The sequence below is a fragment of the Barbatula barbatula genome (genome assembly GCF_947034865.1).
Source record: "Barbatula barbatula genome assembly, chromosome: 11".
Lineage (NCBI taxonomy): Eukaryota > Metazoa > Chordata > Actinopteri > Cypriniformes > Nemacheilidae > Barbatula > Barbatula barbatula.
The window spans coordinates 944,323-957,790 of record NC_136774.1 but is presented as its reverse complement, the minus strand read 5'-3'; the positions used below and the strand labels follow the sequence as shown (position 1 = coordinate 957,790).

The 13,468-nt window shown below is 39.3% G+C and overlaps 1 protein-coding gene across 1 annotated transcript; it reads right to left on the bottom strand.

Moving 5' to 3' along the window:
* Positions 1 to 6,204: 6,204 nt before the first annotated feature.
* Positions 6,205 to 9,361, bottom strand: LOC306900113 (G2/M phase-specific E3 ubiquitin-protein ligase-like). The gene is made up of 8 exons (XM_079466828.1): positions 9,270 to 9,361; positions 8,913 to 9,110; positions 8,709 to 8,795; positions 8,029 to 8,285; positions 7,821 to 7,946; positions 7,294 to 7,434; positions 6,829 to 6,940; positions 6,205 to 6,713 (listed from the first exon to the last, which is right to left on the bottom strand). The coding sequence occupies exons 2-8, from the start codon at positions 9,094 to 9,096 to the stop codon at positions 6,496 to 6,498; spliced, it is 1,125 nt and encodes a 374-aa protein (XP_079322954.1). The 5' UTR covers positions 9,097 to 9,110; positions 9,270 to 9,361; the 3' UTR covers positions 6,205 to 6,495.
* Between the last annotated feature and the right edge of the window lie 4,107 nt (positions 9,362 to 13,468).

Here is a 13,468-nt window from a genome sequence, read left to right as displayed (position 1 = left end):
GATCGCCCCCTTCGCCAGAAGGGTAGCGACCTCGGCCCGAAGCACGGGAGCATCTACTCCCACTGATGTGAAGAGGATGCCCCGAAACTTGGGTGGGCGCTTGGCGAACTGAATCGCATAGCCAAGACGGATCGTTCTCTCTAGCCACCGTGCTGGTCTGGGAAGAGCCAACCAGGCTCCCAGGGACCGAGACAGGGGGACCAAAGGTTCGATCTGGTTCATTGCCCCCGTGGGGGGTGGTTCGATGGCTGGCAGTACGGCTCCCTCGCCGTCGGGGGGGACCCTGGGGAGGAGAGCGGCTCTGCCGAGGTGCCTGCCGGGCGACATCGCGGCATACCGTACCATGTGCTGGTGGCCACTGAGAGTTATACCCAAGCGTGTGTCTCGCCGGAACACAACGTGGGGTTGCCGAACACCGTCCTGCGGAGGGTGAGAGCGGCTGTGAGAAAGACCCAGGGAGAGAGAAAGCACTCTTTGTGAGAATGTGGGCACCAGGCCCTGGAAAGGGCCCGGCTGGTGTTGCTGGGACGGGGCAGGCACCGTCCCAGTCCGACCCTCTAGCGATGTAGTTGCCAGGGTCGGGCCCGGTGAACTCGATCTCCCTGGGTTCACCCCGTCAGGAACGCTTCTGCTTCCGCGGAGGTCGGTGATGGGATGGTGCTCTCCTCTTCGACGTCCTGTGCAGGGGGCGCTGGAGCCGGAGTCTGAGTCGGCGAGGGGCGGGGCTGCTGGGGAGCAGGCGCCGCGCGGGACCTCGACGGACGATAGGGGCAGGATACGCCTCCGTCTGCTTCTTTACAGTCGAGAACAGCTGCCCTCGACTGTATCACCAAACAGCCCACCCTGCGCGATGGGAGCGTCGAGAAAGCGAACCTTCTCAGCGTCCCGCATCTGCGCAAGGTTAAACCCAAGGTGTCTCTCCTGGACCACTAGTGTGGACATCGTACGACCCAGGGCTCGCGCCGTCACCTTCGTCGCCCGAAGAGCGAGGTCAGTGGCAGTGCGGACCTGCATAAGCCCCGGGTCGGACTTTCCCTCGTGCAACTCTTTCAACGCCTTGGCGTGAAGAGCCGAGGCAGCTTGACCCGCAGCGTTGTAAGCCCTCGACACCAGCGATGCTGAAAACTTACAAGCCTTGGAAGGGAGCCTTGGTCGATCTCTCCAGGTGGCAGCTGTCTGCGGGCACAGGTGCACCGCGACTGCACGTTCCACTTGAGGGATGACGACGTAGCCCTTAGCTGCCCCGTCATCGAGGGAAGTCAGGGCGACCGAGCTAGTCTGACGTGCACGCGCCGAGAAGGGGGCGTTCCAGGTCCGACTGAGCTCCTCATGCACTTCCGGGAAGAATGGTACCGGCGCCGACCGTGGCTTAGAGTCACGGCCGGTCCCCAGATACCACGTGTCCAACCGCGAGCGTTGGGGAAGAGGCGGTGCGGTGCACTGCAGCCCAATACTCGCGGCAGGCCCGGGAAAGCACGGTTGACATCTCGACGTCCGCTTCATCCTGAGCTCGACCCCCGTGAGGGGGAAGCTCTAAGGAATCGTCAGTCAGAGAAGGTAGGTTCTCAAGTCAAACCCCATTCTGTCGACACAACGTCGAGAGACCGACAGAAAGGGAACAATATAATATTAACTACAAACATAATGTACTTACCATCAACATAAACACACCACAGTCGTTGCCATATGATTGTACTGGAAAACCCTTAAATATATTGAAAGGAGGGAATAAGCAAAATTTCATAGCAAGATAGATACATAAGACTTAAAGAGATGGATGGGATAGATAAATGGACGATAGGATACAATTTAGATAGATAGATTTGAATAGACAGACGGATATATGGATGGATAGATACCTTTCAATCCATTTTACGGGTTTTATCCTATGTGCAATGCCCCTGTCAAAAATGCAAAAAACAAATACGTAAATAACAATTGCTGTGTAGAAATATGAGGCTGTACAAGCTGTACTATATGCACAAGGTTATTGAATATATAAATAATCCGAATCATCTGAATATTTAGTTTTCAAGCTACGCTACAAAATTAATTTAGATAACGTTAGTTCTTCAATAAATTACTGTATGAAGAACAGGTATAGTTACCCAAGTATCATGCGATAGATCTGGTATCATAAGGATTAAGTTAGTTTTCAAAAACATCATCTTATATATTAAAACAATACTTTTACATCTATATAATACTGTATGAATGAAATCAATATACTTACAACATTCGTCTGATAATGTTAAAGAACGTTTTCGATTACATTTGTCAAATAATTCATAAAACCACTTTTACTTCGACTTAATCTTGTTAGAATTGAATCTAGTTAAAACAACACTTTCACTTCGACTTAATATTGTATGAGAATAAATAAATTGGATATTGAATAAATATACTTACAATATATGGAGCGATTTTAGTCTCATTAATTATTCATGCGTAAAACAAAATACACACATGCGTAAACAGTTTCGCATGCATAAAACCTAATTCACGTGCGTAAAACAAAACTATTTTCTCACAAATTACGTTTCGCAAACATACAAATGCGCATAAAACTTTCGAAAGGTTAAAATGTACGCGTTTGTCTTGTTTTACGAATGTACAAATCGTGACACACGTGTGAATCGCCTTGGATGTGTGTGTGTGTGTTTTGAGACTCTCCTGGCGACGCAACCCCTTCCACTTGGGTAGTCGTACTCTTTAGCCAATCAGATTCAAGCTTACCATTCAACCAATCACAACCCGCTGAGGGCGCCGGACTCAAGGAAAACGGCTCTGCGCACCTTTGGTGCAGTTTGGCTCAAATAGAACGGAAATGAGGCATCACCCTCGCCGCACGTTAATCACAACACAATCAAGCATGGCAGACGAAGAGCGGGATGCATGTGTAAGTTATTCAAATTTTTAATTAAAACTCATATGTTGGCAGTGACATTTCGAATATAATGAAATCATACGCATCGAAGTCAAGGAAATAAAATCTACCTTCATATCAAAATTATATAAACTTTTCTTAAAGATAAATGCTTTTCCAATGTGAGAGAATCCACACTCTGCAATCATCACTTGAGCCCTGCATTTTTACTTAATTACTGACAGCCGTCACGAATAAGTTGTTGTTTAAAGCAGGATTTTATAATATACGATCTGTACATTAAACTGCATCTTTTATTTTGTATAAAACTTTTGTTTTAAGTAAGATTATATAACATACTGACTGTACACTAAAATACATCTATTCTTTTAAATAATTTAGGAATCTCTCAAGCAGTATATTCTTCAGCGACTTTATGAACGTGTAGTCCACGTCTTGGAGAGACAGCCACTGAACATTGAGTATCTACATTTTGTTTGCAGACAAGAACAAGTATTTATTAATGCCCTGTCAGAAATAATACATGTGTCAGAGGATGTAATGGTAGCCCTTACAAATCTAATCAACCTCATACAATCTCAGATGGATATGGAGGAGGTATCAGTCACAGTGGAGCTGAATCTGGGCCATGGACGTGGGCGTCCAAGATGTTTAATTTCTATTAACCATCTTACCCATCTGCTTGAACTTGGGTTGCCAGTCAAATCTATTGCCAACCTCCTTGGTGTTTCTCGTGCAACGCTGTTCAGGCGGATGAGTGAAAATAATTTATCTGTGAGAGATTTGTACAGTACGTGCACAGATGAAGAGCTCGATGCCCTTGTCACAGAGGTCAAGAATTCCATGCCAGATGCAGGGTATCGTATGGTTCGAGGGGCTCGTATGTGCATCCATGCATCGAGTGGACAGTGTAGGTGTTCTCTCCAGGATGACCAACATAAGATGTATCGCCCGGAGAAGATATGCTGTTCCTTACCCCAAGTTCATGGTGCATATAGACACCAACCATAAAGTCATCAGGTATGTCAAACCGAAGGTCTCCATTTCAAGATAAAGTAATTTTAATGTTGTTATTGTCCTGGCTTCTAGAAATATTCAAAAAAAGTGTGTTTTGTGCAGAATGCTCTTGTTTTGGGGTAGTTTTTAAGTATTTTGGTTTTTAATAGGTACAACTTTGTGATCTTTGGTGGAATAGACGGTTATTCAAGAAAGGTAAGACTCGTTTAATGCTTGATAGGGGTTTAAGCATATATGCTATAAATAAACGTATGATTAAAAATGTTTTTTTGAAAACCTGAAATAAAGTCATACTATACATTTTAAATGCATGGTTTTACAACAAAATGTGTGTATGCATGCTAAATGTGTAATAAGTTTGTAAGTTTGTTCTCCATCTTGGATGATTTCTCTTGTATGCTTTACACTTGGGGTTTGTCCAGACCCTTACAACATTTAAAGGATGTCATCAAAAGAAAATTCTGTCATCATTTACTCACGCTCTTGTCATTTCAAACCTTTGAAACTTTCTTTCCTCCTCAGAACAGAAAAAATATTTTGAAGAATGTTGGTAATTGTTCATGCAATAGAAGTGAATGGGTAAGACAGGGTTCATTCTTCTTTTGTGTTCTGCTAAAAAAAAGCTGTACATGTTTGAAATGACAAGAGGGTGAATAAATGATGACATAGTTAATTTTTGATTAACTATCCCCTCAAAGGTCTTAAAGTTGAAACCCTGAGTTGATATTTATTATTATGTTGACAGTTATTATACTGTTATTTTCACTTGTACTGTCATCGTTTGACACAGAAACAATATATCTATATTGCCATAGCTGTCATCCAGTACATTAAAATATATTTTACAGATTATGTACCTAAAGGTGGCAAACAACAACTGCTCAGACACCCATTTGGCCTTTTTCAGAGAGGCAGTAAATACACATGGTTTTCCGGAGAGGTATTACATTAAAATGTTTTTAAACTATTGTTTAATCATATGATTCTTCTGTACTTCTCAGTTTGCTAATGTTGTTCTTCAGTTATAATTTAATTGTTTGAATTTGTAACCAATCGCAATGTATAAAACTTTTGTTATAGAGTCAGAGGTGAAAATGTGGGAATTGCTGAACTGATGTTTTCGGTTCGTGGCACAGACAACAACAGCTTCATTGCTGGTAAAAGCGTTCATAATCAGAGGTACTTTCATTTTAATGTTGATTTTCTTCAATTTTAAAGGCGCATTGATGTAGTCATTGGAAGTTTTAAGCATTACTGTTTGTCATGTTGAAGCTCCAGGGACTCAAAGCTGAATGGATACAGCATTGTTCAGAATTTGTACTGTTAAGATACGGACAACGATGTATCAATTCACTGTCCACAACAAGTCACTGTTCACTTAATCCATAAATTAGTGGCAAGTAAAAGTCTGTTTACTCATACAATGGAGTCATCGATTTGGACAGAACATAAAATATTGATGTCTTACCATTTAGACAAGAGATGCATATATTTTTTTCAGACACTTAATCGTATATGTTAAGGTTTATGTTAAACCTGTTCTGTGAATGGTTTTTTTTCCATCCTGTGTTTCACTAGAGTCTAGCACACATTAGCATATCCAGAATCAATTTATGGTGTGATATAGCAGTGTTGATTTTACTGTGCTATATTGTCTTTTTTTAAATGCAGAATAGAGCGTCTCTGGCGTGATGTATTCATGGGGGTTACAAGTGTCTACTACAACATTCTGCACACGTTGGAGGAAAATCACATGCTGGATATCAGCAACTCCTTGCATTTATTCTGCTGCCATTATGTCTTCCTGCCACGCATCCAGGCCAGCTTGGATGTCTTTCGTGAGGGGTGGGACAATCATCCCATTAGGACAGAGCAGAATCTGACGCCCAATCAATTGTGGCAAGTGGGTCAGTTCCAGAATCCGGTTTTGGAGCCAGAGGTAAATTTGGCATCCACAAAAGATGAAGGCAAATGTTAAATATGTAAGTGAAATGCACAAATTTGATTTCTTCAGAGTGACGTCATATCGAGCATTGACTGGTTGGACAGTGGATATGCTGAGGACCCAAACCTTGGGGTGCATGTTCCTGTTCTTGACATTGCATTAACTGATGAGGAAATTGCAGAACTCCAAGAAACCATCGACCCAATGGTGCATTCTGATTCTTTTGGAGTGGACATATATTTGAGGACTGTTCAGTTGTGCCAAATTTAATTTACAATTTCTTGTCCTCTGAATGTGTGAATTTATGTTCCATGTTTATTCACGTTACTATAAAATAACTTTCAACACAAGTATTCAAATAAGAATGCTTTATTTAACAAGTTTTTGTTTAAATGTAACCGTTTGTATATGTACCAAATGGTATAAAACATGTATTAAAAGCTTACATTGTACTGTAATACAGTCACCGTGTGAACCCCTTTTTTACATTAGTGCAACTTGAGTCAAGAAACATCTATTAACATTTTTAAAGACATATTAACAACCAACCAACATCCTTTTTAATAACTCCGTTTAAGAACATTTTAACTCCACTTTAAAGATGCTACTAATAAGTTAATGCCTTCTGTTTTTCCTATCTTAATAGTTAAATGAGGCCAAATCCACTATTGACTGAGTTCAGGCACATCAACATATCCTTTCTAAATGCTGCATAGCTTTGATAGTGACATGGAAGGCGCAATGTGTTAAAACATGTGTGTGCAATAGGGTATTCTGCTGTAACCACCTGTATAACCAGGTTTTCCTCATGGATCTCCCATCCCACCCAGAACTTCAGCAGGTCCGCTAGCATGTTTGGTGATGCTGGAAAAGTTATTCATGCAAAAAGATTTTTTTTTGGTTATTTAAGTGTTATTACACTGCACAAACATTAATACACCGACCATTTACAACTCAAGTAGCATAAATAAATCCATACCTTCGTCAATAAAGTTACGCATAAAGCCTGTGATCATGCTGACAGTCTCAAGAGCGATGTCTTCGTCGTCTTCATCAAAAGGCTTTGGCCAAGAAATTTTCTGAAGGACGGACTATGAGGGAGATGGGGTGGTTTGGTGGGCAGGGTTTGAATAAAGGGTGTTAATTATAAACTTGTTCTTATTCTATAAAGTAGAAAAAGAAATACATTTTGTATGCTGTTTTTCATTATTCCTGTTGATTCATTTTTGTACTGATGTTTGACTATGTAACGCAACAAATCTGCAAAGTGGGATATCAATTAACAAAGCAATATCATTTATTAACCATTTGTTAACTAAGATTATCATGATTTCTCAATTGTCAATGTGTTAGTCTGTAATGATATAATCAGTTACACATAAGATTGCCTGTTTTTTTCTGTATGTTTTTGTGAATTCCAAAAATACAAGTAGCCTATGCAAACCTGTGCTGTAATGTCCATAGCTGATTCCCTTGGGAAGACAATGTGTTGACTGTCAAGTCTCTGGGAGAAAAGTGGCCAGATACCAGTTTCTTTTATACCTTTTCTAACATCTTTAATCTGGCACTTAACACGCACTAGCACCTGAAAACAAAATGTACAAAAATGAATTGCATATTTCAAAAAAGCATAAAAACATTTAAAAAACAGAATTTGCACCAATCAAAAAGCAATGAGCTGAGGGCAAAAATGTATTGATGTAGTTGATAGATTTTCACATAATTAACTTTCAAATAATTTAGAGAAGCCACAAATATGCTGCCGTGCATGCATATTAACCTTTCAACTGTTTAATCTTGCATATAAGAAACTGCAGCAGTCTAAATTACAATCTTCAGCTAATACATTAAAATATGCTATTTCTTTTCACCACACTGCTAAGTTTTGCTTTTGGTTAGGTAATTAGAGACCAAATCTTTTTCAATGTTTCCCATTTGTAATATGAATAGAAAACAAAACGGCAAATTTACAGCATGTGACAACAGCTGTTGAAACAGCCAGTCTTGATTTGTGGAATTTGGAACTGGTACATCCCAGAACAGGCAAAGATCACTCAATCTAGTTAGCTCCTCTTCAGTGTGATCTGTTTTCTTGAGCTGCAAGAAGATGCAAAAATAATTTCAATAATATAGTGATCTTTTAAAAAAAAAAAAACTTTAATACAAAGCAAGTACTTACCAAACTAATGGTTTCTCGATGGTCCAAATCAGGGCAATCCTCCAGCGTCAGAACTGAAGCTGCACTGTCCACACTCCCTCCAGTAAGAAGGATCACCACAGGTAAACTCAGTCCAGTAAGGCAAGGACCCCCATGTATGAAAGAATGGCCTATCATTCGGCCAGCCATTTGAAAAAGGTTGCTGTCACGTAGTACGACAGATGCAGAAGGAACACGGTGGTTTTTTTCACCCTCGAAAAGGACTGTAGCAGAAGAACCTTAAGAAAAAACATTAACCTTAACCTGAGCCAAAATGTTTTCACTGTATGTTTACTATAACTAATGCACATCTGGAGTGAAGCAATCTGAGCAAGATAAGGAAAGGAGCAGATTCTGTTTTAATGCTGAGGTGCTAGATCTGAATGTTTGAAAGGTGTGTCCCAAATGGCCCATTCACGGCTGAATCTGTTCAGAAGCAGACCACCACCATCATGGACAATTTCAGTTCAGACTATCTTGTATGTTACAGGCTCTCAACAAAGACCTAAAATACGTACGTCTAGGCATCTACTGCTTTACCCGCAGACAGAATGCTGGGTTATGGACTGAAACCAGTTAATGTTTACATCAACCATCAGAATGAAGAGAAAATTGTATCTGTATATTAATTGTGTGTAACTGTATTGCAACCAATTACATACCCAGATTTACAGTGAAGCCACTTTTCAGTTTTTGCATAATCAATGAAAAAACATGACGGTTGACTCCTTTGCCAACAGCAGCATCTCCTAGAAACAAAAAATGGCATTAAAATAAGGAAATGGAAGAAATTGCACTGCATTTTACATGCAATAGTTGTTTAAAAATCTCTTTTAATAATTACAATAAATGATTGATATTATTACCTGCCAATCTGCATTTCAATGGAGCTGACCAATTAGCACTATTCATTTTATAAAATGATATCAGTGTACTGTCCTGTTCATCCTCGGTATCAAATTGGTTGAGAAGTAGTGACAGAGGGGGACAGTGGACATTTTGGGAAAGCAATTCTTCGCAGAACATCCGAGATGCTTTCTGAGGGTCCATTTCATTTTTCCATGCTAAAAAGAAAAAACAATCTAATTTTGTGCAAAGGACATTTTAAAACCATTGCTGGATTACAAATTTATGGCGACAACACATGAAAGGTTTGACTATTTGGATTATCTTGATTCATAGCATTACAACAGTGCTATCAAAGCAGAATGTGTGGCTATAACCTGCTGAAAGTGATGTGGATGATTGTGCAGTTGAGGGTCCTGGCAGTTCGTCTCTTGTTGAAGTGCTTGGAGACTCGATGCCACTGAAACGCAACTCTCTAAAATAAGCACAGCAGAAATAACTTTTCCGTTTTATTCATGCAGCCAGTTTAGAATTAAGTCTTTCACATTAAATCAAATCAAATCAAATAAATCACAGACAAGGATGTAGCGGAGTTCTAGGCTAAAGTGCAAAATATTCAAAAGCAGTACTGTTTTAAAGGCACGTTTATAAAACTTCTGAATTGTCCTAATTTACCAAGGCCTACTTCTGGTTTAACGTAAACCTTATTTGTGTAACCAGTCTGTTGCGATGTCCGAATGAGCCTCGATACACATTTAAGATTATTTGATAAACTCTGCTCTGCCTCTTTGATCTGAATAGTAAATTCACAATAGAGCTTATATATAATAGAGATTTTTAATACAGAATTTGTAATTTCCTTACAAAGAGAGAAGTATGGTATAAAGAGGCTATAATCTTTGGATCTATATGATCTACATATATCCATATTTTGGTAGCAGTATTTTCTATCACATCTATAACTGGCATCACAAACATCACAAGTTAAACAAAAGTAATGGTCTAAAAGCCAAATTTAAATATGGGTATTGTAGTATAAATTTACCGTTCACCACACATGCTTGCATGATAAGGCAAGATATCTGTTGGGAAGGAAATCTGGCAAATGGGGCAAATCTGTAAAATATTAAGAAAACCTTGTAGTTTATGGAAAGTAAAGAAACTTAACTTAATTTTTGTTTATTTCTACATAACTGTTGAATAAAATGTTTTAACCAGTCTAGAAAATGTCTAAACAAAAAACATCTGCATTTATCAGGGAATGAATTCTGATCAAATACCTGGGATGATTGTTCAGAATCTGTATGGAGTGTGCTTGGCTGATCAATGACATCGCTCACATTTATATCATCAGGAACAGTCACATCAGTTTCACACTCCTAATGGAACAATGGGAAAATAGACTGGCACTTGAAACATTATGAAAGTATTATGGATTTAAAATAAACAATAAGTAGAACCTACAGTTTGAGTGTTTTTGCAATCCTCAATGTGTAAGGGCAACAAGGGCAGTGGAATTTTCCTGCAACATTTCATACAGTGAATCAGGTTTAGTGTTTCCAATATCACAAGGTGGCAGAATAATTTCCACTGCTCATTCAAAAAAATCAGAAAACACTAAATTGTCTCTTAACTACAGCACTAGTAAAAAAGTGATCAATGCAGCCAGTTTTATCTACATTTGACATGCAAAAAATAAATACCTGTTGATTTGTAAAACATCCAGCCTCCCTGAAGAGTTTTTAATTTAGGGAATTCTTCCTCAAGCATAGTGACAATCTTAAAAATGTAACAACACATTTATCATAAATTTTTCATGGCAAGAAATTACATGCACATTATAATTACGTTGTTTATGCTTGCAACTACCTCACTGTGTTTAAAAGTTTCTGGAACACTTAACAGCCTTTTCCCAAGCCCGGCATGTACCAGTTCTAGGTCTTCATCTCCTTTTGGGGTAAACATGGTTGGTTCCGCAAGCACATATATTTGAAAATCTGTCTTTCTCACACTGTAAGCTTTGGCTGCAGAGAAACGTTTTTTGCCTCTAGGCTGGTCATTGTCAGCCCTAAACATACTCGGGAACTGCCTATTGTAAAAGTAAAAAAATAAAGATGTATAAACAGTGTTGCAACAGTAGATAAGATAAACATAGACAAAGCCATAACATTACACAAAATTACCTTTTCATTGCCTGCCTCACCCTATTGTCTGGTCCTGGCAAAGTAGGCAAAGGTGTAAGGCCACTTTGCTCACTCAGTCTGACATGTTCTCTTATCGGTGTATTAGCACCCCTTGATGTACCAGTGCCACTCGATGAAGATGGAGTTAGACCCCTGGCTAACACATCAATAAGAGCCCTTGCAGCTGATTGCACTTCAGATGACAATGGCTGTCAAACAAAAATGTGTACTTTAAAAAACTTATGAGTTCATATTAAATCAACAACCCTTTGAATTTTTTTTAATAGACTTTGGACAGACAGCAACAGGTTTATAATGTAACAGTCACTTGAAAAGCTGATGATACACATTTAGGAAAACATTACCACTGTATTCATGTTTTTCACACAATCTTGTGTGCATTTTATACAGGGTTTTAGTGTGATCACGACAACAGACATTCAAAGCTTTATTCTATAATCTCGATAAAAGCTTTGAATGTTAATATTGCATGGCAAAAATGACATTGAGTCTAGTATTGCCTGGTCAAAGTGACCGCAGCAGTTCTCGTAGTGATAGATTTCCGGGAGTTCTAGTGTTAAGCGATATCGTTAAGCGTTGAATCGCTTGCCCTATCGCCGGCATAACTTGTGTTTATATACAAACTAAAAACTTTTATATGCCATTGCTTCTATGATCATTTAATTATCGTTTGAAATAAATTGTTATGCTGTGTGGTTGAAAAGACTGTTTGTGTATATGTTATATTCCTAAACATAAAAAGGTGATATAATTCAAATGAGAATGCAAATCTAAATGTTCAAGGCTGGGTTTCCCGAAACCTTCTTAAAGCTACGTTATTCTTAAATTGTACCTGAAGCTCAGAGCGATTTTACTTTTCCAAGTTTTAATAAAGGTGTTCAAGCTTGTTCCTGGCACAACAACGGTGCACATACATGGATTACACCATTATTTTACACTTTATTTCACTTACACGTGCATCCCGCTCTTCGTCTGCCATGCTTGATTGTGTTGTGATTAACGTGCGGCGAGGGTGATGCGTCATTTCCGTTCTATTTGAGCCAAACTGCACCAAAGGTGCGCAGAGCCGTTTTCCTTGAGTCCGGCGCCCTCAGCGGGTTGTGATTGGTTGAATGGTAAGCTTGAATCTGATTGGCTAAAGAGTACGACTACCCAAGTGGAAGGGGTTGCGTCGCCAGGAGAGTCTCAAAACACACACACATCCAAGGCGATTCACACGTGTGTCACGATTTGTACATTCGTAAAACAAGACAAACGCGTACATTTTAACCTTTCGAAAGTTTTATGCGCAGTTGTATGTTTGCGAAACGTAATTTGTGAGAAAATAGTTTTGTTTTACGCACGTGAATTGCTTTTCGTAAATGTAAATATATACTATGTGCACGTAAATTAGGTTTTATGCATGCGAAACTGTTTACGCATGTGTGTATTTTGTTTTACGCATGAATAATTAATGAGACTAAAATCGCTCCATAACAATTGGCCTGTAGGTCCATTTGATTCACAAACGTGTCTAACAGTGCATTTGTTGGAGTGCGCATGCGCCGCTGACAGTGCATCTCTTCTCGACCGATGACCTCAGTATGTTCATGAAGACAATTGTAGCTACTGTATATAACGCAACATACTGTATTTACTTGGATGTCTGTTTAAAGCTGGACAAAATAAATATGAATATGCAATACTCTTATACAATTTACTGATTATGGAAATCTATTTTTGAAAAGATGAGATATTTAATGGTATTATTAATGACACATTGGAATTGCAGGACACAGTCGACATATTGGGTTAAGGTTTATGTTATAGAAACAATAAACAATTAATGTACATGTAATGTGTGTAATGATTATCTATTGTGATGAGTACTAATTGATTCCTGCAGATGGCAGTAATGTGTTGTATAAGATGATGTGCATTTGCTAGAGGAAGAGTTGTTGCAATGGACATATGTGTGTGTTCCACGTGGAATAAAGACCTGCTATTCCTCTTATCTTTATTTGTTGTTTCTTGAACAATACATGGTACCAGGAGTGGGGTTCAGAAAGGTGCAATGGATGCCATTAAACCACCGGGTTCGTTAAAGTTATGTGGAAATGTTGACACAAATTGGAGGACTTTCAAACAGCAGTTTGAGTTGTATGTTGTCGCTATCGGACAAGGAGCTGCTGTGGATGAAAGAAAGATTGCCCTGTTACTTACCATTGCTGGAGCTGATGCCGTGGAGGTCTATAACACCTTTGATTTTGAGGAAGAGGCAGACAAGAAGAAACTGGAAAAGGTACTGGAAAAACTTGATGCTCATTGTTTGTCAAGAAGGAATGAGACATATGAACGATATGTATTCAGAATGAGAGTGCAGCATGAAGGAG